This window comes from Aquarana catesbeiana, linkage group LG04 (genome assembly GCF_042186555.1).
Source record: "Aquarana catesbeiana isolate 2022-GZ linkage group LG04, ASM4218655v1, whole genome shotgun sequence".
In the NCBI taxonomy this organism is placed as follows: domain Eukaryota; kingdom Metazoa; phylum Chordata; class Amphibia; order Anura; family Ranidae; genus Aquarana; species Aquarana catesbeiana.
In genome coordinates this window covers 385,423,935-385,450,669 of record NC_133327.1, presented here as the reverse complement: position 1 = coordinate 385,450,669, position 26,735 = coordinate 385,423,935, and the positions used below count along the sequence as shown (strand labels likewise).

At 45.7% G+C, this 26,735-nt stretch overlaps 1 protein-coding gene across 1 annotated transcript in view; it reads left to right on the top strand.

Annotated features, from left to right (window-relative positions):
• The window catches only part of MCM9 (minichromosome maintenance 9 homologous recombination repair factor), a 160,757-nt gene that overhangs the window by 121,006 nt on the left and 13,016 nt on the right, over positions 1 to 26,735 (top strand). The window contains exons 9-11 of the mRNA XM_073627161.1: positions 11,178 to 11,380; positions 11,666 to 11,869; positions 18,708 to 18,790. Of these exons, the coding sequence (XP_073483262.1) occupies positions 11,178 to 11,380; positions 11,666 to 11,869; positions 18,708 to 18,790 (490 nt within the window). The remainder of the gene's footprint in view (positions 1 to 11,177; positions 11,381 to 11,665; positions 11,870 to 18,707; positions 18,791 to 26,735) is intronic.

Below are 26,735 nucleotides of genomic sequence, written 5' to 3'. Positions count from 1 at the left end.
CCGGCTTGTATACAATTTTTGGGAAATTTTTAGGCATTTTGCCAAGGCACCCCTGAAGAAATTTCAAGGCACCCTGGTTGAAAAAGGCTGGTATAAACAACCCCTAATAATTCAGGTGCATCAGCTCCTTGTATTTGTTATTAGTCCAGTTCTGTATTTAGTCACCCAGCACTGTGATCCAAACTGACAGTTTTAAATGGCACTGGTCTTAATATCTGAAGGAAAGAACTGCTTATAAATTGGTTGCCCAAATATAGACTTTTTTTTCTTTTTTTTTTTCATTTCGGATAGAGTAAGGGAGGATTACTACCCCTGTCATTTTTTTTTTTCTGTCATATGTCTCCCATTGGGGTGTTTTCACTTCGTATCCTATAGTCAAAGCTGGAAGTGAAAGGACGTTTTTCCAAAGTTTAGGAATCCCTGGTTGTCACCAGGGTCAACAGAACAGGTTACATAGTAACATAGTAGGTGAGGTTGAAAAGACACAAAGTCCATCAAGTCCAACCTATGTGTGTGATTATATGTCAGTATTACATTGTATATCCCTGTATGTTGTGGTCATTCAGGTGCTTATCTAATAGTTTCTTGAAAATATCAATGCCCCCCCGATGAGACCACCGCCTGTGGAAGGGAATTCCACATTCTTGCCTCTCTCACAATAAAGAACACTCTACGTAGTTTAAGGTTAAACCTCTTTTCTTCTCATTTTAATGAGTGGCCACGAGTATTGTTAAACTCTCTTCTGCGAAAAGGTTTTATTCCTATTGTGGGGTCACCAGTGCTGTATTTGTATATTGAAATCCTATCCCCTCTCAAGCGTCTCTTCTCCAGAGAGAATAAGTTCAGTGCCCGCAAACCTTTCCTCATAACTAATATCCTCCAGACCCTTTATTAGCTTTGTTGCCCTTCTTTGTACTCGCTCCATTTCCAGTACATCCTTCCTGAGGACTGGTGCCCAGAACTGGACAGCATGCTCTAGGTGCGGGCGGACCAGAGTCTTGTAGAGCAGGAGAATTATCGTTTTATCTCAGGAGTTGATCCCCTTTTTAGTGCATGCCAATATTCTGTTTGCTTTGTTAGCAGCAGCTTGGCATTGCATGCCATTGCTGAGCCTATCATCTACTAGGACCCCCAGGTCCTTTTCCATCCTAGATTCCCCCAGAGGTTCTCCCCCCCCCCCCCCCAGTGTATAGATTGCATTCATATTTTTGCCACCCAAATGCATTATTTTACATTTTTCTACATTGAACCTCATTTGCCATGTAGTTGCCCACCCCATTAATTTGTTCAGATCTTTTTGCAAGGTTTGCACATCCTGCGGAGAAGTTATTGCCCTGCTTAGCTTAGTATCATCCGCAAATAGAGATTGAACTGTTTACCCCATCCTCCAGGTCGTTTATGAACAAATTAAATAGGATTGGTCCAAGCACAGAACCCTGGGGGACCCTACTACCCACCCCTGACCATTCTGAGTACTCCCCATTTATTACCACCCTCTGAACTCACCCTTGTAGCCAGTTTTCAATCCATGTACTCACCCTATGGTCCATGCCAACGGACCTTATTTTGTACAGTAAACGTTTATGGGGAACTGTGTCAAATGCTTTTGCAAAATCCACATACACAACATCTACGGGCCATCCTTTATCTAGATGGCAACTCACCTCCTCATAGAAGGTTAGTAGATTGGTTTGGCAGGAGTGATTCTTCATGAATCCATGCTGATTACTGCTAATGATACCATTCTCATTACTAAAATCTTGTATATAGTCCCTTATCATCCCCTCCAAGATTTTACAAACTATTGATGTTAGGCTAACTGGTCTGTAATTCCCAGGGATGTATTTTGGGCCCTCTTTAAATATTGGTGCTGCATTGGCTTTTCTCCAATCAGCTGTTACCATTCCAGTCAGTAGACTGTCAGTAAAATTTAGGAACAATGGTCTGGCAATTACTTTACTGAGTTCCCTAAGTACCCTCGGGTGCAAGCCATCTGGTCCCGGTGATTTATTAATGTTACGTTTCTCAAGTCTAATTTTAATTCTGTCCTCTGTTAACCATGGAGGAGCTTCCTGTGATGTGTCCTGAGGATAAACACTGCAGTTTTGGTTACTGAAGCCCCCCGATTCCCTTGTGAAGACTGAGGACAAGAATAAATTCAAAACTTTCGCCATTTCCCCATCCTTTGTGACCAGATGTCCTTCCTCATTCTTTATGGGGCCAATATGGTCTGTCCTCCCTTTTTTACTGTTTACATACATAAAGAATTTCTTGGGATTTTTGCTCTCCTCCGCTATGTGTCTTTCATGTTCTATCTTAGCCGTCCTTATTGCACCCTTACATTTCTTGTTGCATTCTTTATAAAGTCTGAATGCTGATGATGATCCCTCAACCTTGTATTTTTGAAGGTCTTCTCCTTTGCTTTTATATGCATTTTTACATTGGAGTTAAGCCATCCAGGACTTTTGTTCGCTCTTTTAAATTTATTACCCAATGGGATGCATTGGCTAATGCCCTTATTTAATATGCACTTAAAGCAAACCCATCTCTCCTCCATGTTCCTTGTTCCTAAGATTTTATCCCAATTTATGCTTTCTAGCAAGGTTTGTAGTTTAGGGAAGTTGGCTCTTTAGAAATTCAGTGTTTTTGTATTCCCCTTATGTTTCCTATTTGTGTTATTTATACTGAAGCCAATTGACCTGTGATTGCTGTTACCTAAATTGCCCCTTATTTCCACATCCGTGATCAGGTCTGTATTGTTGGTAATCGGTAGATCCAGTAATGCTTTATTTCTAGTTGGTGCGTCTACCATCTGACCCATAAAATTGTCCTGCAAGACATTTAGGAACTGGTGAGCCTTAGATGAATGCACAGTTCCCTCTGTCCAGTCTATGTCTGGATAATTAAAATCCCCCATTATGATAACCCTTCCCATCCTTGCTGCTAATCCAAATTGTGATAGGAGATCTGTCTCCCCTTCCTCCCTCAGGTTAGGGGGCCTATAGCATACTCCCAGTATTATTTTCCCCTTAGCTTCATCCCTTTGGAGCTCTACCCATAAGGATTCCACCTTCTCCCTAGCTCCCTTAGTGATGTATCTCTCACATTCACTTGTACATTATTCTTGATATATAGGCATACCCTTCCCCCTTTTTTATCCTCTCTATCCTTGCGATAAAGGGTATACCCTTGAATGTTTGCCAGCCAATCATCAGTGCTGTTGAACCAGGTCTCTGAAATTCCCACAAAATCCAAATCCTCCTCGTACAACAGTATCTCTAGTTTACCCATCTTGTCCGCCAGGCTCCTGGCATTGGTGAACATGCCACATAGTTTAGACCGGTCACATATTATCCTCTTATTGGGTGCGAGATTGCAACTAGGACTTGCTACTATACTTACCTTGGGTTTATGTGCTTTGGTCAACCTACCACTAATGCCCCCAATACTACCCTCTGGAATATGTTCTGCGCTGACTATCTCTACCTCTGGACCCTCCCCCTCATCACCTAGTTTAAAAACCCCTCTAACTTTTTGGTCAGCTTCATTTCCAGCTGATCTGCACCCTCCTCTTTTAGGTGCAGTCCATCCTTTCTAAAGTACCGATTATCGACTGAGAAGTTGGCCCAGTCCTCCAGGACCCCAAACCCCTCCTTACTACACCAGCTCTTTAGCCACTTGTTTACTTCCCTAATCTCCCTCTGCCTTTCTGGTGTGGCTCGATGTACCGGTAGTATTCCTGAGAATACTACCTTGGAGGTCCTTTTCCTCAATTTAGCTCCTAAGTCCCTAAAATCATTCTTTAGGACACTCCATCTGCCTCTGACTTTGTTATTGGTGCCAACGTGCACCGTGACAAGAAAAAAGATGAATACCGCGCTAAGCCTAAAAAACAGACATAGCAGCAACTAATAAGTGGAATACATAAACCTATGTGAAAACGAGAAAAAAGATAGCTGCGCTCAAAATTGTACAGATATAGTGATAAACAAATATACATATAAAACCAATAAATTAAATAAAATATAAGTAATAGTCAATGGTTATGTTATGAGTCCAAAAAATGGGATAAAAAGTTCGGAAACAAAAAGTGGAAATGGATGTGACAAATGCAGTATAATCCTCCACCACCATTGAGTGTTGATCACCATAAAGAACCGGGAAGACAAAAAGGAAGCTCCCACCTTCGTTTTTCTGTAAGTGCATTTCATATTCTTTATAAATAAATTTTACTACGGTAATACATTATGGGAGCTTCCTGTTTGTCTTCCCGGCCTACACTCGGTACCCACTCCCATGCATCCTAGTGGGTGATTGCCGTATGGAGTCTCTGGTCTTTGGTCAAAGTTTGTGTGATCCATCCCTGACATCCATATAAAGGCCTTGGCTGGGTTATAGCCGCAAGCATTTTCTTTGCTTGCCTCTGGTAAGCATGTATTCTTTATGGTGATCAGCACTCAATGGTGGTGGAGGATTATACTGCATTTGTCACATCCATTTCCACTTTTTGTTTCCAAACTTTTTATCCCATTTTTTGGACTCATAACCATTGACTATTACTTATATTTTATTTTATTTATTGGTTTTATATGTATATTTGTTTATCACTATATTTGTACAATTTTGAGTGCACCATGACAGCTGGGTCTTCCCCAGCCCTTCCCAGTAATCTGTCCACCAGATCCATGATGTACCAAACCTGAACGCCCGGTAGACAACATACTGTTTGGCGCTTCAGGTCTTTGCTACAGATTGCCCTCTCTGTCCTTCTAAGAATTGAGTCCCCTACCACCAGAATCTCTTTCCTTTCCCTTCGCTTCCCCCCCACTCTCACTGGAGGAGTTCTTCCCCTGGCAGCTAGGAGAGTCCCTCAGCTCCAGCAGTGCTGGTCCCTGACTGGTTTCATAAATGTCACTCAATGGAGCGTACTTATTGGGATGCTCCAGCCCTGGATCGGCCTCCCTGGCACTTCCCCCTCTACCCTTACTCGCAGAACTACGTGCACTCGCAGACCACTTGCAGAACTACGTGCACTCGCAGACCACTCGCAGAACTACGTGCACTCGCAGACCACTCGCAGAACTACGTGCACTCGCAGACCACTCGCAGAACTACGTGCACTCGCAGACCACTCGCAGAACTACGTGCACTCGCAGACCACTCGCAGAACTACGTGCACTCGCAGACCACTCGCAGGACTACGTGCACTCGCAGACCACTCGCAGGACTACGTGCACTCGCAGACCGCAGGACTACGTGCACTCGCAGATCACTCGCAGGACTACGTGCACTCGCAGAACTACATGCACTCGCAGACCACTCGCAGAACTACGTGCACTGGCAGACCACTTGCAGAACTACCTCATTGAAAGATTTCTTCTTCTTCTACTCTTGTTCTGGTGACAAAATTTGGGATTTATTAATCGTACATCGTGGGACGCAGAGTGGGGCTATTATTCCTTACTTACTGGGTTATACTTCATCTCCAGGTGACTGGACACTGGTAAACCAAAGGTCTTTAGACAGAAAGTGATCCCCTATATAACCCCTCCCATACAGAAAGTACTTCAGTTTTTTACCAGTGTCTGAAAGGTGGATCGGCACGTTTGTTTGAGCTCTCTCAAGCTCCAGGTCTGGAGTCCCAGCATGGTTCTTAAATGAATCAAGGGATTGACCGATCAGAAAGGGGTTTATATGCTTAGATAAATGGTACCCGAGCCTCCAAAGAAGATGCAAGGATCCTTATTTACTTATTGTGGGGTGGCCCATGTGTGTAACAATCTGTCCATCTAGCTAAGGCTGGACACCTGTGTAGCGATGATGGCAGGGGGGAGTTTTGGGCTGACTGTTGGAAAGAGTAGCTTGCTTGTTGTCTTTTGTGGATGGCCCGCGCATGAAAATTTGTTGACGCATGAAAATTTGTTGCGTGTGGGTACACGAGACATGCACGTGCGCAGGCGCAGAGTGTCCCAGCGCACAGCCATCTTATTTAAGCTGAGAGTGGCTGACATGCAGCGCTTCCAGGGGACAGCCATGGAACTCAGAGCAGGCTCTGAAAACCTTTCGCTTTTAGCAGTTCATTCCTCCTTACCCGGGTCACGTGAGTCACCAGGTGTTGGTTGGCAAGCTAAAGAGCTTAGCAGGATTGTTCCATAGGGGCTTGGTGAGCCCTATTAAAGGGTCTCACCTTCTGGGGTGAAATGCTAAACCCAGGTACTCCCTTTTTGTGGCTTACAATGTTTTCAAAAAAAGAGGAGCGGGGCTAACACTACAGGAAACGGCACACCTATGTCGTCAGTAGTTCCTGAGGAGCCTAGTCGAAACCCTACTGTTGTATCCCCTGAGAGACCAGGGGCTTCCGGGCAATCTGAGCCGCTGCGCCTGTCTGGTAGTGTGCCTACAGTCAATGCTGCTGCTTCACCCTTTATCACCAAGGATGAACTGTCTTCAGCCCTAGCCGTGTTAGAACACAGGATTGCTGGCATGATTGCCTCCATCCATCCCAGGGTGGCAAAAAGCGTGACAGATCCCCATCCCCTGAGCTGCCTAATTTGGAACAGGAATGGGTTGAGGAAGGGGAAGAGCTAGATGCTAAGGACTTAGAAGATGGCCTGGCAGATGAGTCTGCTTCTGAGGAATCTGGGCCAGATGATGTCCAGTTGGTATCAGTTGCAGAGGCTTTTGATCCAGACTGTTACCAAGGTGGTTCGTTCTGCCTTTAAGTTACTTCCTGCAGAGGTTTCTGAGCCTCCCTTGTCCTCTTTGGGGTCCCTAAAGCCTCCTCAGGCTGCACAGGCTTTCCCCTCGCACCCACTGTTGGAACAGGCATTGTATGCTGATTGGGAAAATCTTGACAGGATTTTCGTTCCTCCTAAAAGGTTTTCCCTTTTATATCCCATGGAGGAAAAGTTTGAGAAATTGAGCATGCCAGCCATAGATGCGGCAGTCTCTTCCTTAAACAGGAACTTAACTTGTCCAGTGGATAACACACAGGGCTTGAAAGAACCTGTTGACAAGAAACTGGAGTCATTATTAAAGGCTTCCTTTTCTTTGGCTAGTTCAGCTATTCAGCTAGCTGTCGCAGCAATTGGAGTCTGCCAGTCCTTAAAGGATCAGGTCAGATGGCAGACCTAGCCAGGAGGATGATCTTGCTGAAAACAGGGCAGATATTCCTTGAGCGCTGTGTTTTGCTGTAGATGCCTTTAAAGCAGTGGTCATCAACCCTGTCCTCAGGGCCCACTAACAGGCCAGGTTTGCAAGATAACTGAAATACATCACAGGTGATATCATTTGCTGCTCAGTGATTGCAGTATTCTATTCTGCATCTCTCCAAGGTAATACATAAAACCTGGCCTGTTAGTGGGCCCTGAGGACAGATTTAATGACCACTGCCTTAAAGGATTCTATACAGCAGGTTTCTCGTTTGCCTCTCCTGTCTGTATACATGCGCAGACTTGTGTAGTTTAAGAACTGGTCAGCCGAGCTTCCTTGTAAGAAGTTATTGGCAGGGTTCCCATTCCATGGGGAACGTTTGTTTGATGATCTGGATAAATATATCCAAAAGATTTCCAGAGGAAATAGTTCTTTACTTCCTGTAAAGAGAAGGACCAGGCATCCCTCTATTAAAACCTCAGGGATTTCCTCAGGTTTTTTAACGACAAGGCAGTTCCATCGCCAACAGGGTGATAAAGCCAGGGGCAAGCCCCCACTCTATGGGGTGGGGGGAAGGCTGCTCCAATTTGCGGACATTTGGAGAACAGTGTTGCAGGACGAATGGGTCACCTCAACAGTGTACCGCAGTTACAAGCTGGAATTACGTAGGTTTACTCCTTAGGATCCAACGTTCCTGCAGATCCTCCAAAAAGAAACTTATTCTTTCAAGCACTAGAGCAGTGCATCACGGAGTGATCATAGATGTTCCGGTGTCCGAAAGAAGCACAGGGTTTTATTCAAACCTGTTCACGGTTCTAAAACCAACTGGGGACATAAGGCCAATCTTGGACCTAAGACCAACATCTGTTAATCCAATCCTTCAGGATGGAGTCAGTCCGCTCGGTAATAGCCTCGTTGCAGATGGGAGACTTCCTAGCCTCCATCGATATCAAGGACGTGTATTTACATGTACCTATTGTTCAGCCTCATCAGAGGTTCCTGCGCTTTGCTATAGAGGAACATCATTTCCAGTTTGTGGCACTGCTCTTCAGGCTTGCCACAGCACCTTGGGTGTTTACAAAGATCCTAGCACCTGTACTGGGTCTCTTAAGGGCCCAGGGGATCTTGCTGCTCTGATACTTGGATGACCTCCTGCTCAGAAATCACTCACTACAGGCCCTGGAACACAGTGTATCCTGCACAGTGCAGTATTTAGAAAACCTGGGCTGGGTCATAAATACTGAAAAACTCAGCCTTGAGACCAGATCAGAGTCTCAAGTATCTAAGTCTGATCCTGTATACAGTCCAGGCAAAGGTATTTCTGCCACTCGTAAAGATCTGTGCCCTGAAGGATCAGGTGTGTCAAGTAAGGGGCACCAGACAACCCTTCGTTTAGCTCTGTATGAGTCCTCCTGGGAAGGATGGTGTCCTCCTTTGAGGCAGTTCCCTACACTCAATTCCATTTCAGGCCCATACAAGATATCTTTTCGGCTTGTAACAGGAGAGCTCAAGTCCTGGATTACCCCATCTCCTTATCTCGGGCAAGCTGGTGGTTGCAGGATCTGAACCTGCAAATGGGAAAATCCTTCCTGCCGGTGTCTTGGAGAGTACTGACCACAGACGCCATTCTCTCAGGCTGGGGAGCGACCCTAGAGGGGCTCACAGTTCAAGGGAGATGGTCAAGGGCAGAGCAGAGCCTGCCCATCAACATCCTGGAATTAAGTCCGGTATTTCTGTCCCTATGGTCCTGGACGGTGGAGCATCAGGACTGCCCGATCAGGGTTCAGTCCGACAATGCCACTGCAGTGGCCTTTATCAACCACCAGGGTGGTACAAGGAGACGTGTAACTAAGGAGGAGGTGAACCACATATTAACCTGGGCAGAGGGACATGTGACGGTTCTATCTGCGGTCCATATCCCAGGAGTAAAGAACTGGAAGGCAGATTATCTCAGCCGCCAGCAGATCTGGTCCCTACACCTGAATGTGTTTCGGGAAATCTGCCAGCGTTAGGGATAGCCAGAAGCAGGCGCTGACATGGAAGAATGACTCTCTACGCAGGATCTGTACCTCCACAGGACGCATGAAACCAGGGACTCTTGGATTCCATTCGCTTATTGAGTAGCTACATTTGAAGCTTTAGTGATATCCTGTCCTGATTATTCTTCATAAGCATTGACCGTCTATGGCTGGAGTTTGATCGCTGCCATACATATTTTGGAAACGCTTTGTATTTCAAGCACCCAGTTATCTTGGTCTTTGTGCCTACTGGAACAGTTGCCTCCTTATGCTTTTTGAACATGGAATCATTCCAACTGAACTAAAATATATCTGATTATACTTCACTCTCTACCCCTGATGAAGGTGTTTAAAAACTGGAAATACGTCGGGTATCAGGGTACATTACCCATTGGAGATTATTGATGTTACTCTGTATATTATGAAAAAAAATTTCTGTTTTTTGATATAATTTTTTTTCTTCTATGTTTTGTTTTTTTGTTGAATGTATGTATTTTGTAGACGTTGCACGTCTTTTTATCCATTTGTATAGATTTACGTCTCATTATTAAAGATATTTATTTTTACATCAGAGTTGGTGGTCTTTCAAAGTACCATATAGGGAGTATTTCTCTTTGTTCCTTAGGGATAGCCAGAGGTGGATCTATTGGCATCCAGGTTCAACAACAAGCTACAGCAGTTTCATACAAGGGATCCCCTGGCAATCGGAGCAGATGCTTTAGTAGTTCTATGGGACCAGTTCTCCCTGGTTTATGCGAGAAGGGTCGTGTTATGACCTGTTCCATCCTTCTTGCCTAAGGTGGTGTCGGCCTTTCATTTGAATCAGGACATTGTTTTGCCTTCTTTTTTCTCTCAGCCTCATTCGGCGGAAAATAAACGACTGCACTCCTTGAATGTAGTGTGAGCAGTCAGTTTATTTTTCTAGATCCGCCGGAGATCCGAGGATCAGACTCCTTTTTTGTTTTACCAGAAGGACCAGTCAGCTTGCAAAGCTTCCATTGCCAATTGAGTCCGCCAGTTGGTCATTTAGGCCTAAGGTCTTAAAAGTAGGGCTCCTCCCTTTAGGGTGAGAGCTCATTCTACCAGAGGTGTAGGAACCTCCTGGGCTTTTCTCCATCATATATCTGTGGCTGAGATTTGTAAGGCTGGTACTTGGTCTTTAGTGCATACATTCACAAAATGTTATCAAGTGGACGTTCGAGCAGCCGAGGATTCGGCTTTCGGCCGCAGTGCACTGCGGGATGCCGTATAGTTCTGATGGCTATTGTTTTGGCAAGATGTCTCCCTCCCCTCAAGGCTATTGCTATGGGACGTCCCAGTAAGTAAGGAATAATAGCCTCACTCTGTGTCCCGTGATGTATTATAAAGAAAATAGAAGTTTTTCATCATACTTACCTGTAAAATCCTTTTCTTTGAGTACATCACATTAAACAGAGGTCCCTCCCCTCTTTTTGAGGATTAAGTGCTTGCTACAAAACTGAAGTACTTCCTGTATGGGATTACTTCCTGTCTAAAGACCTTTTAGCCTACCAGTGTCCATTCACCTGGAGATGAAGTATAACCCAGTAAGTAATGAATAATAGCCTCACTGTGTCCCGTGATGTAATCAAAGAAAAAGATTTTACGGGTAAATATGCTGAAAAATCCTATTTTTCTTTTACTTTCACTCTCTGCGACAGCGATAAACAGGACAAATAGAGAGGCTGAATCTTTCTAATCGGGACACAACAATAAAAACCTGACAGGTCTTCATCCAAAAAAAAAAAAAATAAGTTTTGCCTTTATAGTTTAAAAATTGTGCTGCATGTTACAGCTACACAAAATTGTCTTTAAATGGAACCAAAGATAGAACACAATTTCAGTAATAAATATGTAATCGTATACCTGTTTATATGCATCTTCTTACTGCTTTACTGCATTATTCAAGAGAAAAATAAGAGTATTGTACGGCTCACAACAAATGTCTTTTTTTTCCCTTTGATAATGTTTACTTTTGTTTTTTTTCAGGTTGGTGTGCAAATTAAATACCAGAACAACCATCCTTGCTGCAACGAATCCAAAGGGGGCATATGACCCAAATGAATCCATCTCTGTTAATGTAGCACTGGCGAGTCCTCTGCTTAGTAGATTTGATCTGGTCCTAGTTTTGCTGGATACAAAAAATGAAGATTGGGACAAAATTATTTCCTCCTTTATACTGGAAAATAAAGGTATAACATTGGTAGTGCTTTTATAAATGTATTAAGCTTTTAAGTGGCCTGTTGAAGACAATTGTGTGTTTTTATGATTTACTCTCTGGATTTGCATCTTTAGCTACTAAAGGTGTTTATGTATTAATGAAAGATTGGTTGCTGCAGAGAGCCATACATTTTGCAACACAATGCTTCAACAAAAATTCAAACATTTTCTGTTTTGCTTAGACTATGGAACACAGCATCAAATTTTACCAGTGGCAGTGCTCGCACATTTATATATAATGTCATTCTGTTTATTAGATTGCAGCCACAAATCTGATAAGCTTTGGAACATGGAAAAGATGAAAACTTATTTCTGCTTAATAAAGACCTTGCAGCCTAAGATGTCTGAAGGAGCCAACATGATTCTAGTGCGCTACTATCAGCTTCAACGACAGAGTGATAGTAGAAATGCAGCACGTACCACAATCCGTCTACTGGAGAGCTTGATAAGGCTTGCTGAAGGTGAGGCTTATACTTTGCTGACATGAAAGGACTGCTGCACTGAAATAGTGTTCTGTGGCAGTTAAGCAGACTAAATATTGCATAAATATTTTCTCCTTTCTGTGCTCACCCCTAGCATGCATTTTTTGATACTGGGGTGTTAAGGCTATGCTTCATTATGATTTAACATGCTGCACACCATGCCTCCCTGTATCCTAATCAACAGTGGGAACGAGGAGAGCAATGCTGCTTTCTAGTTGCTGAGGGCTTAGGACCTTAGGCAAGCCAATTGTAAACCATGTTTTATGTTGCTGTATGTATTATCAAGCTGGGTTCTTGAAAACCCAACAAAATTTGCTATGTGGGTGTCCCTGTTGGCCACCTGCCATCCTTTGATTGAATAATGGAAGGAGCCGGGAGGAAAATTAATGGCCGAACAGTGGTTGCATCCATTCAGATGTCAGAATACAATAGTCGCAGTGGGAGATTCCTTCATCCATGCCATGTAGGGTGGATGAGGGAACCTATAAGATTATTTTCGATCAGTCCACAGTACTAAAATGGAATAGCCTAGAGATGTGCTAAATTATCTGCTTAAATGTGGTGAATTTCTTTATACCCCTGGCCTTATTGCCCTCCCTTCCAGCCCATCACCAGGTGGTTGTTTCTTAGGAACCACTAATGTGAATCTGCAATTCAGTACCTTGGACTCTTTGAAAGCTGGAGCTAAAAAAACATCAATGAGAAAACCGTAGCGAAGAATGCCCTTTCGTATAGTACTGGAAAGAAGTAGACAGTGAAAAACTAGCGTTAAGGACGACCATCTGAAACCATCATTTGAGAAAATGTGAATAAGGAGCACATAAAATAGTACTGCAAGCAAGACATATAATGTTTAGGCAGATTGGATGTGGCAAAAAACAGTCATTGTTCGCTAAGTGAAAAAAAAAACATCTTGCAGTGACCAAGGTTACTCAGGGTTGCATCCCAAAACTCCTTACACATAAATTAAAGCCATTCTGATGAAAAAAGTAATTGGACAATCTTCCTCTGTTTTAAAGCCAATCATGATAAATATTTCATCAGCAATTTCTATTGGTGAATAAAACATTGACACAGTAATAAAACCTAAAATCAATACAATAGAAACCATGCTGGGTCACCTAATTCAGAGAAGGTGAAGTCGGTTGCTTGTGCTTGAAAGGTGATGCCATTACATTTGTGTGATGTAGGGTTGGTAATGGATTGCCTTGCAAAGGCCAAACTATTACAGAAGCATACTTTGCTAGCCTACTAGGGAAACCTCAACAAAATGTACTGGTCATACCAACCTGTTGCAGTGAATGCCTGTTATAGTGGCATCCTTCTTTAGTGTAAAGTGACACACAGGTTTGAAATACACTTCCAGTCAGGTGGTTTCTGAATTTACTACACAAATTGTCTTATTAAAAAAAAACAGTTCAAGAAATAAGTTGCTAAGTAGATAATGCAGTAGCCCATATTAACCACTCATAATACATGTAATAAAGCCAGATTAGTAGAAGCTAGGCTCTGGCTGATTGATTTAGGTACTGTATTTGCAGATTGTGCCATGTCTGTTGCACAACAGAATAATGACTGCTTGGCTTGACAATTCACAAATGTTTAGATGATTAAAATACTGTTTTTACACTTCTGTTCTTTACTTTTCTCTATGGTCTGACTCTCGAACTTAAAGAGTAGCTGTAATGAGCCCCTGCTCGCTCGATTCCACTCTCCCGATGCTCCTCTGCAGCTATAGAATCAGATCGCAACATCGGATTGTTCGGTCATCCGATGCTCCGGGATTAGAACTACAGCTATGTGCCGTTCGAATCCAGTTGTGATAGCTCAGAACAAACACCAGGCAGGCTGTATGTAAGTTCAAACAGGAATCTCTTTTATTGAAAGGAATACAGGCCCTTTTTTACAGTAAAAGAGGAGGTGCATACCTCCTGCTCATATTACTCTGAACATACACCTGTGACCAGAAACCTAATTAACATGGGCTAATTAACTAATCCCTTTAGACAGCCTAGATGACTCAGTCATGACCTTTAGGCCAGACTGGCCGTCTTGTAGCTCAGAAAACACAATCAACATTATCACAAATCAACACAGAACTCTTCTTCACATAATAGCACAGTTAATTAACACAAACAACAATGGGGATCTAATGACTCTTAGATCCCATACTAGACTTATTTACAATAAACACATTCTAGCAGGCAACAGACAGACAGGTGGCTGGAATTGACACCAGCATCTCCTAACAGTATTTGTCCCAGCATTATGAATTAGTCTTATCAGCAGGGGGGCTGCTGGAGGAATCCCCTCTCCCTCTACAGGGACACACATCCCAAATGACCACAGCAAAGAGTCCACAACAGAATGAGACAACATACAATATATACACGATTGAGTCTGATTAGTACAGATCAGACTGGGTTTCTAATTCACCTTGCAGAGTATTGTTCCCTTAAAATCCAGGGCCCATAATCTGTTGGCAAGAGGCTCACATTCAATCCCCTCCAATAGCCTCTGTCCCGGGTCAGTCTGTCACATTTCTCCCCATCAAAGGTTGACTAACAAGGTCCCAGACCTCCACCTGGTCTGGACATGCGTTAGTCAGGCAGAGTGAACTCACATAGTCTTCCCGCATGATCTCCTTTTTTGGCTGCAAGGAATAGTTGACCTCAGTAGGTGTGGGGCAGAGGTCATTTACTCTCTGTCTGGCTGCCCGCGCTTCAGCTGGGTGGTTTTTAACATTCCATGGCTTGGCCTGTTGCTGGACAGAGGGGCCCACTGTCCCAATTCCCTGAAGCTGAGAGGAAACTTTAGATGCGAGGCAGAGGCCAGCAGCGCTCTGCCCTGTTGCCAGCGATTCAGCTGGGAGTAGCAGCTTTACTACATCAGCTTGTCGCTGGAAAGAGGGGCCGACTGCCCCGGCTCCCTGGAACTCCCCAGTTGTTGCCGGTGCTGGGCAGAGGTTGGTAGCATTCTGCCCTGTTGCCAGCACTTCTGCTGGGGACTACGCATCCTCCACTCCAGCTAACCGTTGGGGCAGGAGGCTGGCTTTCTCCACTCCCAAACTGTGTAGCTGCCATTGGGGAGGTGAGCCGGCTGCTTCCTTTTATATTCCCTCATCTGGCTGCTGGGACGACGTGTCTATGGTACTGTCTCCCAGGTGCATGGAGCTTTGCTGGGGAGAAAAGGCCGCTTCCTCCACCCTGGCCAACTGTTGGGGAGGCACAACACACACCTCCTCTCCCTTCTCCCCCTGTATCTGCTGCTGGGAAGTGATTGCCACCTTCTCACCCTGAGCCTCCGAAACTGCCACAGGTATGGGGCAGAGGTCTTGGACCCTCTGTCCAGTTGCCAGCACTTCTGCTGGGGGTTTGCTAGGTGGTTCCTCCTCCACAGAAACGTCTATTAAATCCCCAGTCTCTGGAATTGCTAAAAGTGTGGGGCAGAGGTCTTGGACCCTCTGTTCAGTTACCAGATCTTCAGCTGGAGAAGTTTGTTGCAACTCCATAGATGCTGCTGGCAGAAAATCACATGTCCCTGTCAGTGTTGTGGGAGAAAGGCTGACTACCTCTTCTCTCAAGAAGGCCGAAGCCACTGTTGGTGCTGGGCAGAGCACAGTGAACTTTGGCCCTGATAGCAGCTCTTCTGTTGGAGGCTCATCAGGTTGTTCTTCCTCAGCAGTAAAGTCTATAAAATCCCCTGTCTCTGCAACTGGTGTCAGGGGATAAAGGTTCACCATCTCCTCTCTGCGGAACCCAGAAGATGCTATCAGTGCTGGGCAGAGGTTAGCAGAGCTCTGCCCTGTTGTCAGCACTTCAGCTTTGGGGATAGCAATCTCCAGATTTTCCATTGCCGATTCTCTGGCATTCTGCTGGAAAGGCACATTCCTCCATCCAAGATCATCCAATGCAGAAACAGGTTCATCAAGGTCAGTCAGCACTTGCTCCATCCGCCACAAGACCTCCACGTCCATAGCTGCGGGGCAGGTTGGCAAAGCACACTGTTACTCTGCCACATTGTCAACTCTTCAGCCAGGATTTCAGAGTTGTCAACTGGTATTTGCTTATAGTCCATCTCAAGCTCCCATTCCTGAACAGCCAGAAACTCCAAATCTTCCTGTGCACTTCCGAGACATTCAGTCTTCGCTCTCTGTGTTCCATTATTTCCTCCAAACGCCACTCCCGATTACTCCCAAAGCCAGGGTCCCTGGACAGCCTCCAGTACAACAATCCCAGGCCATCGTAGTCAAAGCCTTCCGTGGGGCTGTCATCCGCTGTCCACGGGCACACTTGGGCTACATACCACTGGAGGGCTCTGTAGCTCTCGTCCAACCGCATTTCTGCCCGGATCAGCCTGCTTAACTCAGCTGTCCACTCCTGGTTTGGCTGTTCCCCCAATAACAGCATTCGCACTTCATACTGCGACCAGTACCTTACATGGATGGAGGGGAGAACTTTTCCCTGGTTTCGCTGCTCACGGGCTAGCGCTTCCTTCCAGGGTTCGCAGCGGATAGAATCAAACCATCCTAGCAGGACTTGCTCTGATATTGGTCCTCTGTGCTGTAGCTGCATCTCTCGCAACCTCCTTCTGAATTCCTCTTCCATGGTGGCTGGTATCTGTACCTCTCCTCTCCTGCTATCTGGACCTTGGATCCAGGTGATGGTTTGGATGTGTTCACGGCAAGGAAGCACGATCCCACCGGTCCCTCTCGGCTCTCAAGTAAGTCTTTCAGAGTGGCTCTCCTGCAGGCTGGTTTGGAGTGTCCCAGTAACTGGAGAGCAAATCCCACAGCTGCCAACCAATGTAACGAGCCCCTGCTCGCTCGATTCCACTCTCCCGACACTCCTCTGCAGCTATAGAATCAGATTGCAGATCGCAACATCTGATTGTTCGGTCATCCGATGCTCCGGGATTAGAACTACAGCTATGTGCCTTTCAAATCCAGTTGTGATAGCTCAGAACAAACACCAGGCAGCCTGTATGTAAGTTCAAACAGGAATCTCTTTTATTGAAAGGAATACAGGCTCTTTTATACAGTAAAAGAGGAGGTGCATACCTCCTGCTCATATTACTCTGAACATACACCTGTGACCAGAAACCTAATTAACATGGGCTAATTAACTAATCCCTTTAGACAGCCTAGATGACTCAGTCATGACCTTTAGGCCAGACTGGCCGTATTGTAGCTCAGAAAACACAATCAACATTATCACAAATCAACACAGAACTCTTCTTCACATAATAGCATAGTTAATTAACACAAACAACAATGGGGATCTAATGTCTCTTAGATCCCATACTAGACTTATTTACAATAAACACATTCTAGCAGGCAATAGACAGACAGGTGGCTGGAATTGACATCAGCATCTCCTAACAGTATTTGTCCCAGCATTATGAATCAGTCTTATCAGCAGGAGAGGCTGCTGGAGGAATCCCCCCTCCCTCTACAGGGACACACATCCCAAATGTCCACAACAGAATGATACAACATACAATATATACATATATACACGATTGAGTCTGATTTAGTACAAATCAGACTGGGTTTCTAATTCACCTTGCAGAGTATTTTTCCCTTAAAATCCAGGGCCCATAATCTGTTGGCAAGAGGCTCACATTTAATCCCCTCCAATAGCCTCTGTCCCGGGTGAGTCTGTCACAGTAGCCTATATTTCTTCATGTGCAGCCATCCAGTATGGGAGGAAAAGACCACCATCATGGGACTTGTAATCACTGCAAACTAAAAAAAAGTGCATATTCCCCACCATAATGTATTACACAGTACAGCCTTCCTAAAACATATGGTAATGGCACATCTCGCTTCCATCACAGATCCAATAAATAAGGGGTTGATTCCTCATTATAGGGCAAAGCCAGTGTGCCTAACTATGCATCCAGAACCGCTGGTTTATTTTACAGATGCAGCTTGATATTATACAACTGTTTGTTTAAAACTGCATATGTCTGTTTTAGCCTAGCTGGTCATTTAACTACATCGTGTACAGAAACCATAAGGTCTGTGGAGTAGGACTTATTAAGAGGGGAGGTATTTGGTTTCCTTAATCCATAACATGTCTGCTTGTCCTCTCATTACGTGAGTGCACACACCGATTGTCTGTACTGTAAGCGAGGGTGGCTCACTTCCTTCACTTTTCTGAGCATACAGTCAGAGTTAATGTACACCACACACGTTGATAACAAAGGTGGAGAGAAACAGACACACAGAAGAAGAATGTATTCTTGCTATGAAGAATATGTGGGGAGAGTGCCACACTCAAGAAGAGAGCAGAGAGGAAAGTTGTGAATGAAGAGTAGAAGGACCTGTGTTGACATCCTTTAGGCTTTTGTCAATGGCACCAGTTTGATATCCATTTGAGATCACTCCAAATTCAGCGATGGGTGCATTTGATAGGCCCTAAAGCTGATTGTGTGCAGACTCGCTTTAGTACTGCTGATGGGAAAAAGAAAGTACCCAATGCAGGGCTGGGAGATAGAAGGGAATACTGAGAAGAAAAACCGGTAAGGAAAGATAGAGCATGCGTAATGATGGTGTAAAGCTAAATGGGTGCAAGAAGCCTCAACTACTTGACAGGAAACGGTATACCCGTTTTTTGTTTTGTGTTTTTTTTTTGTTTTTTTTTTATTTCTATACGGGATATGGTACTTTGAATCTGTAAAAATGACTACATTCCATAGGTTCTATGCTTGCTCAAATTACACAACTGTTGTGTTGTGTTGTGCTGTTGTTGTGATGTTCTACACAATGTGTAATATAAAGATTAATTTTACAACAATATCTGTTTTACTCCAGCCCATGCAAGATTGATGTATCGAGATGTTGTGACTATAGAAGATGCTATCACTGTGGTATCAGTAATGGAATCATCTATGCAAGTAAGTATATTTAGTTAACGGAGTTCTAGGCCCAGAGCATATTCTTTTATTTTATAACATCAGCACTGTAATAGCAATACAAGCAATACTAATATAAACTTACTTGAAAAATCTCCCTTCATGTTATGAGTTTTGCCAGTCAGCTAGTCATCTCTTTTCCACAGCTTCCAGAATTCCCTATAGCTTTGCAGCATCTCCTCTGCTGTTTAATTTTAATTTATAAGCACTACACATTCCATTGTACCTTGCTGCTGCAAGCAGTGATTCACCTTTTGAAACTCCACGTCAGCACCTCTGTAGTTCAGAAGGCAGGCTCTGTGAAATGTTACACAGCAGTGGCTACTCACAGGGAAAAGTTAATTGCGTGTAAGACCCGGTTCACACAGGGGCAATCTGTCAGGCGCCTGACATGTTGCGCACCATTCTGTAAAATGGAAACACTCTAATAGGAACGACTCAAGTCGCTCCGACTTAGAAAAAGGTTCCTGTACTACTTTGGGGCAACTACAGAAGTCGTTTTGAAAGCCGCGCTGAAGTCGAGATGTACGGGGGGGCTTCAGAGTCGGGGTGACTTTGAAGCCACCCCTATGTGAACTGGACATAATGGAATTCAAGGAAATAAATGTGTTAGGATCTGCGCAAACTTCAAGATCATTCAGATTAATAGGAAAAGGTTAGAAATATTGAAATGCAATGTGGAAATTAATATATGATTTTACAATTTGACCATAAATGCGCCTTAAACATAAAATCTGTGACAATTTTTTATTGCTTCACATTTCAATATAAAGCAGTTATGCTTTACATCTTTTAATTCCATCCATTTGTTTGCATCTTTTAAAAGGTGCAATTCAGTCTGTTATATTGTACACATTCATGTGAACAACAAAGAACAGAGAAGAGTTTGGGTGTCCTACGAACCCATCTCTTTCCAAACTTGGAACATGCGCTCTTCTTTTACTCTAATGAGCTGCAGGAAAGATTATTCCCACCCTACAGGCAGTCCCTTTGTTTATGTGAGCTGCGAGGTAGGAACAGCCCAGCCTGCAGGTCATTGGTGCAAGAGTTTGGTTAAAGAAGAGTTTTGAGGGAGCGTGGCTTACTCATGGCAGCATGAAGACGTCTTCTCCTGAGCTCTGCATGGGCTGATACCGAGAACCACCAGATTAACTGCACAGCTGAACAGCTTTTTCATGCTGGGGGACCGGCCACTGGGGAATCGAGGGGTACCAAGATTACCCACTACTTCCTTCGGCAGGACGCAATCTCCTCTCCCGCAGCACTGTCCAAGATGGCGCCGCCGCGAGTTTCCCGGCAAGCGCTGCCACTAACGCTAGTAAGCAAACCATACCAGCAGGGACTGCAGAAGACCTGTCCTCCGTGCCGAACGTCCGCCCTCCCCTATACTGTCCCTGGATCTCCCGTGGTCAGACACACAGCCGGACTCTGAGTCGTCTGGAGGGGCGAGCGGCTGCTCAGAGGGTGCTCCCTGGGATATATTTGCAGAGCTGCCCACTAAACAAGACCTGCAGGCTATGGTGCTTCCATTGTCAATGCTCTCACAAGGGATCTTCATGATCTCCGCCAGCAGGTGGACACAGTGGAAGAATGGGTGACAGATCTGGAATCGTCTTCCAATGCCACAGAGGCCCGCATCATCACCCTGGAGTTAGAACACCAGGACTTCCACCACCATCTTATTGAAGTCCAGCTGCGGCTAGATGATGGGTAGAATAGGAGCAGGAGAAACCATCTGCGCCTCCACGGCATCCCAGAGGCCACCATGGCCCAGGATCTATGCACCACGGTGGTGGCTATTCTTAACCAGGTACTGGGCAAGCCCTCCACCACTGTACTAGAGTTGGACATGGTGCACCAAGTCCCAGGCCCCAGGGCGCCTCCCTCATCCATACAGGGCCCTGCTCCCCTGGACCTTCCGCGAGACGTCCTGTGGAGGGACCACTTCTTTACTGTTAAGTGCCAGGCCTGGTCAAGGGGCCCCATTGATTTAGATGGGGCTCTTATACGGATCTACCCAGATGTCTGCAGGCAAACTAGGGCCCTGCGGGGGCTCCTGCGACCTCTCCTCGAAGTAATTTGTGAAGCTGAAGCTACTTATCGCTGGGGCCACCCTTTTCATTTAATTGTGAGGAAGCAGGGATCTGACTTCTATCTTCGCTCCCCAAACCAACTACCAGAGCTGTTCAACTTCCTAGACAAGCCTGCTATGAGCATCCCCAATTGGCATGACTATCTGCTCACCCATGAGGCACTTGGCCCTCCTCCCATACCCAGACCACAGCGGATCAGACAACCCTGCTCTCGTGCTTCAAGTCGAGAGTCCCCTAGACCCCATCCAACCTCTTCTGAGGCCTGACCTCTTCTTCGGTCTCAGTAGCTGGTAAGACGCTGCAAAATTAGACACCCATTCCAATACCTGCCCTGGTGGATCTGCTCAGGGAGACCCAGAAACTTTAGGCCGAACAAACTGGATATTATTCTCCTTGCTATGTTCCCAGCTCCTGGGCTTGACACACACGTACACTGACACCTCTCTGCTGAATCAAGAACCCCCCTGTTCCACTCCTGGCCACCTGACCATTGGTCCTGAGCCTTTAGGGTCGTAACGTCCCTGATTCTGGCCCTCGGCCCAGTTAAGCCATTTCAATTTGTTATATTTGTTGGGTTGGGGGGGTTGTTGCCTTTGCCGCTCTCCCCCATCCATCATTTTAGGTGTTGAGGGGGTGACCTGTGCACAGGATCATGGGGTCTGCTGACCGGTTCAACACCCCGATACCTCTGCCCCCCGTGTCAGATTTGACTGTTAGTTTTTTGACCCCCCCCCCATGGCACGGCCTAATGGGGATTCAACCTGTACAGATCCCCTATATTTCTAGCCCCCCCCTCCCCGGCAGTTCTCAGATGTTGTTTTGTTTGTTGCTGGAGTGATGGGACCTGTCTCGCAGGAGTTTGTATTCCATAATTGTAGTACCACTGTTGGCTACCTATATTGCTCTTTATCCTCCAGATGAAGTGTGCACTCTGACCCTCTGTGCTGGTGCCCTGGTGAGTGGAGAAAAGGCAATACATTACTTCTGTTATCTTTGCTGCCCACCTGGAGTCTCTTTGATTTGACTGTTTCCCCTGGGTTCACCACCACAGTATGGTCTCAGTTAATGTTTTTTTTCTTATCTTGCTTCCCGTGTTTGATTTCCACACCTATTATTTGTTCATTAATTTTGCTGGCTCTTTTAATAGTTATAATGTGGTTCTTGCTGTTCTCACCTCATGCATCTACAAATGTTTTTTTTTTTTTTCCCTCAGGTTAGTTGCTTGACTCCGGCGACTTCTAGCCCTCAAATAGGGTGGACTCCTGCTTGGACACTATTGGTGCTTGGACAGAGTCCTTGGATTACTTTCACTATTTATAGACTTCCCTCTCCCTCTTTCCATTTCCGGTTAGCCCTTCTGTTCTTTTTTTCTGTACTTTTCTCACGGTTTTCATTTTCCACCTCTCGCCTTGATGAAATTCATTGGCCAGGGTTCTCTTCCATACATAATGGGCCCGCTCACAGGTTGGTGGGTGAGATGGGTCTCCTTAAGGTCACTTCCCTCAATGTGCGAGGTCTTAACACACCCCGGAGAAGCGCTCTCAACTGTTGGCTGATTTGAGGAAAAGTAAAACTCAAGTTGCTTTCCTACAGGAAACACATTTCTGTAGCAACCATATCCTTAAATTGACTAATGGGGCCTTTCCAACAGCATATCACAGTGTTTCTCCCATCTCCAGATCTAAAGGGGTGAGCATCCTGCTGGCCAAATCGATTCCCTGGACTTTTGAGGCACAACAAACGGACACCCAGGGTTGTTTTCTCCTCCTGAGGGGGAAGGTGTCTGACATGCGGATCACCTTTGCTAATGTCTATTTTCCAAACATGGACCACCCCCAATTTCTGAGGGGGCTCCTACCAGAGCTCTTGGAGTTCGCGGAAGGTCTCCTTATCTTTGGGGGCGACCTCAACTTTGCTATGGACCCACTACTGGATGTTTCACGTGGCTCCTCACACCTTCCCTATTCTCGCCTTCGAAGCATGAAGGCGGACCTGCAAACTTTGCATCTGGTTGACACCTGGCAGGACCATTCCTTTTTCTCCCAGGTCCATCACACCTACTCATGGCTTGACTATCTCTTGATAATGCACAAAGATCTATTCAGAGTAGTGTCTACTAAGGATGAGCTCTGGTGTGTTCGCACAGCCCACGTGCAGGGCCTACTAGGAAGTTGGCACTGCGCTGCGCTAATCACAGGCAGTGAGACATTGTCCCGATGCGCGGCTGCAGAGATCGGGAAATGTCTCACTGCCTGTGATTATCGCAGCGCAGTGCCCACTTTCTTGCAGGCTCTGCACATGGGCTGTGCGAACACGCCGGAGCTTATCCTTAGTGTCTACCTCTATTGATGTCATCTCTCTTTCTGATCATGCCCCGATTCACCTGACACTTCAACTGGGCCCGGTGTCTCAGACCCCTCCATTCTGGAGATTAAATGAGTCTCTGCTCCAATCAGAAGAGATCCGTTCCAAGCTCCTGACCACCTTGCTGGAGTACTTCTCCATCAATGAAGGGTGGGAGCTCGCCTTAAAAGGGAGAGGTCTCGCCGTATGGAAGAACTTTTTGTCCAGATGTGTAGTCTGGAATGCTCCCATAAGGCCACTCTTGCCCACTCCACTTACCAAGATCTTAGAGTTCGCGAGGAACTTCGATCGCTCATATTCCCCAAATGAAGCAAAAACTGGCCTGGGCACATTGTACAAGGTATGAATTCTTGAACAAACTGGGCACATTGCTAGCACGCGCATTGCGGGGTCCCCGCATGAAAACTTGCATTTCCGGTATCGTGGCCTCCTCTGGACAGAGGTTGTCTACTTCCTCCGATATGGCGGCAGCGTTTAGGTCCTTCTACAAGGGCCTTTACAACTTAGGTGATGCCTCCCCCTTGGATTCCCCCTCTGATGACAGAACCGCCTCACAAACCTACCTAGCCTCTTCTGGAATGCCTTGCAGTACAAGAGGAACTGGAAGAGCCTATCACAATTGAGGATTTGGGAGTCGCACTGGCTCACTCAAACCCTAAAAAGGCCCCCGGCCCTGATGGCCTCACCCTAACCTATTACAAGGCCTTCTTTGAGACGCTTTCCCGACCTCTGGTCTCCGCCCTTAATTTTATCACGGACGGAGAATCCTTCCCGCTAGACACCCTGAGGGCTTATATTTCACTGATCCCAAAGGATCCACTATGGTGCGGAATCGTCGCCCCATAGCACTCCTGGATGCTGATTTGAAACTGTTCACGAAAATTTTAGTCAATTGGTTGCTCCCACATATCCCTAGTCTTGTCCATAGAGATCAGACAGGCTTTGTGCCTCTTCGAGAGCCCCGCGACAACACCATCCAGGTGGTGAACCTGGTCCATGCAGCCAGATCGTCAAACCAGCCTCTTCTCTTGCTGTCCACAGATGCAGAGAAAACTTTTGATCGGGTAAATTGGACTTTTATGCAGGCCACCCTTGAACACATTGGCCTCCGATCCTCCATGCTGAGATACTATCTCTCTATTCTCACCCCACAGCTGTGTTAAGGTCAATGATACGAGATCTGATTTCTTCAATATTCACAATGGCACAAGACAAGGCTGCCCTTGTCCCCTCTGATATTTATACTATCCCTAGAGCCTTTTTTGTGTACAGGGCGGACTCTGCCATTGTAGGGTATCGAAAAATGGCAGGGATGCACAAGGTGGCCGCATTTGCGGATGATCTGATTTTCTTCCTAACAGATTCCCTTACTTCCCTCCCGAGCTTGCTCCAGTCCCTGCAAGAATATGTCTCTCTCTCTCTTTTTTTTTTCCAAATTAATCTATCAAAATCTTCCGTTCTCAACATTATGGTGGACAAGGATATGGTCAAGTCATTGAGTTAGATGTTTCCCCTCCACTAGGCAACTAACTCTATACACTATTTGGGTGTTGACCTCACCCCTGACCCCTCAAACCTGTACTCTGGGAACTTTGCCCCACTAATTATTCGTCTTAGAGTAGATCTCCTCCATTGGCATTCACTCACATTAACAGGGTTTGGCCGCTGCAATGCTCTCAAGATGACCATTTTGCCTAGAGTGTTATACTTGATGCAGGCTCTCCCTATCCACCTCCCTCCAGCATTCTTTAAGCGAGTTAGTTCTATGTTCCGAGACTTTGTCTGGTCTCATCGCAGGCCCCGTATCAAACTTCAACTTCTCGCCCTTCCGAAACATAGGGGTGGAGTGGGCCTCCCTGATCTGAAAGCCTACTACTGGGTGACACATCTCACAAGACTGGTAGATTGGCACTGCCACACGGAGGTGAAACACTGGGTGGCCATGGAAATAGAAGACTCCAATGGCACAGCTAAGAGTTGGCCATGGATTACCTTATCTCTGCCCAGAGCGCTTAAGGATCACCCCACCTTAGGCAGCACACTGTTGGTGGCTAGAGACGCCTTTCGACATTCCTCAGTGTCGTCATCGCCCTCCCCATTGTACTAATTCTGGGCAACCTGGAATTTGAACCCGGCCTTCAGAACCCTCACTTCCGGCGCCCGGCGGCGAGTGGCCGGCTTCATCTTTGTGACTTCTTGGGTTCAGACGGCCAACTCTTCCTCTGCCGGGGTGTCTGCCGCAGATCCCCCGTTGGATTTTTGGAGTGGTCTCCAGCTGTTTACTTTTCTTCGCAGGTGTTCACGGATCCCGGGCATATCTCATCAGCTCACGGAATTGGAAAACATTTGTCACGGGGGTGCTGGTCCGCCATAGTCTTTTGACCATTTACACCTTACTGATTCGACCGGCAGAAGGTTTTGTCCCTCTATTCCTTTCCAGGTGGGAATACTTATTTCACTGACCCCCAGAGGAAGAAGATCCTTCATTTTGCCCAGAAGTCCTCTATAGGTACCAGAGTCCAAGAGACATGTTACAAAATTCTGACTCGATGGTACAGAGTGCCCACCACCCTGCATCGTTTTTTCCATTAAGTTCCTAATCTGTGTTGGCGATGTGGCAACGCAGAGGGAACGACGTGGGCCCAAAATACATCCCTGGGAATTACAAACCAGTTATCCTAACATCAATAGGGGAATGACAAGGCACTATATACAAGATTTTAGTAGTGAGAACGGTATCAGCAGTAATCAGCATGGATTCATGAAGAATCATTCCTGCCAAACCAATCTATTAACCTTCTATGAGGAGGTGAGTTGCCATCTAGTTAAAGGAAGGCCCGTAGATGTGGTATATCTGGATTTTGCAAAAGCATTTGACACAGTTCCCCATAAATGTTTGTAAGGTCTGTTGGCATGGACCATAAGGTGAGTACATGGATTGAAAACTGGCTACAAGGGTGAGTTCAGAGGGTGGTGATAAATGGGGAGTACCTCGGAATGGTCAGGGGTGGGAAGTGGGGTCCCCCAGGGTTCTGTGCTGTGACCAATCCTATTTATTTTGTTCATAAACGACCTGGAGGATGGGGTAAACAGTTCAATCTCTGTATTTGTGGACAATACTAAGCTAAGCAGGGCAATAACTTCTCCGCAGGATGTGCAAACTTTGCAAAAAGATCTGAACAAATTAATAGGGTGGGCAACTACATGGCAAATGATGCATTTGGGTGGCAAAAATATGAATGCAATCTATACAGTGGGGGGAGAACCTCTGGGGGAATCTAGGATGGAAAAGGACCCGGGGGTCCTAGTAGATGATGGGCTCAGCAAGGGCATGCAATGCCAAACTGCTGCTAACAAAGCAAACAGAATATTGGCATGCATTAAAAAGGGGATCAACTCCAGAGATAAAATGATAATTTTCCCGCTCTACAAGACTGGTCCGGCCGCACCTAGAGTATGCTGTCCAGTTA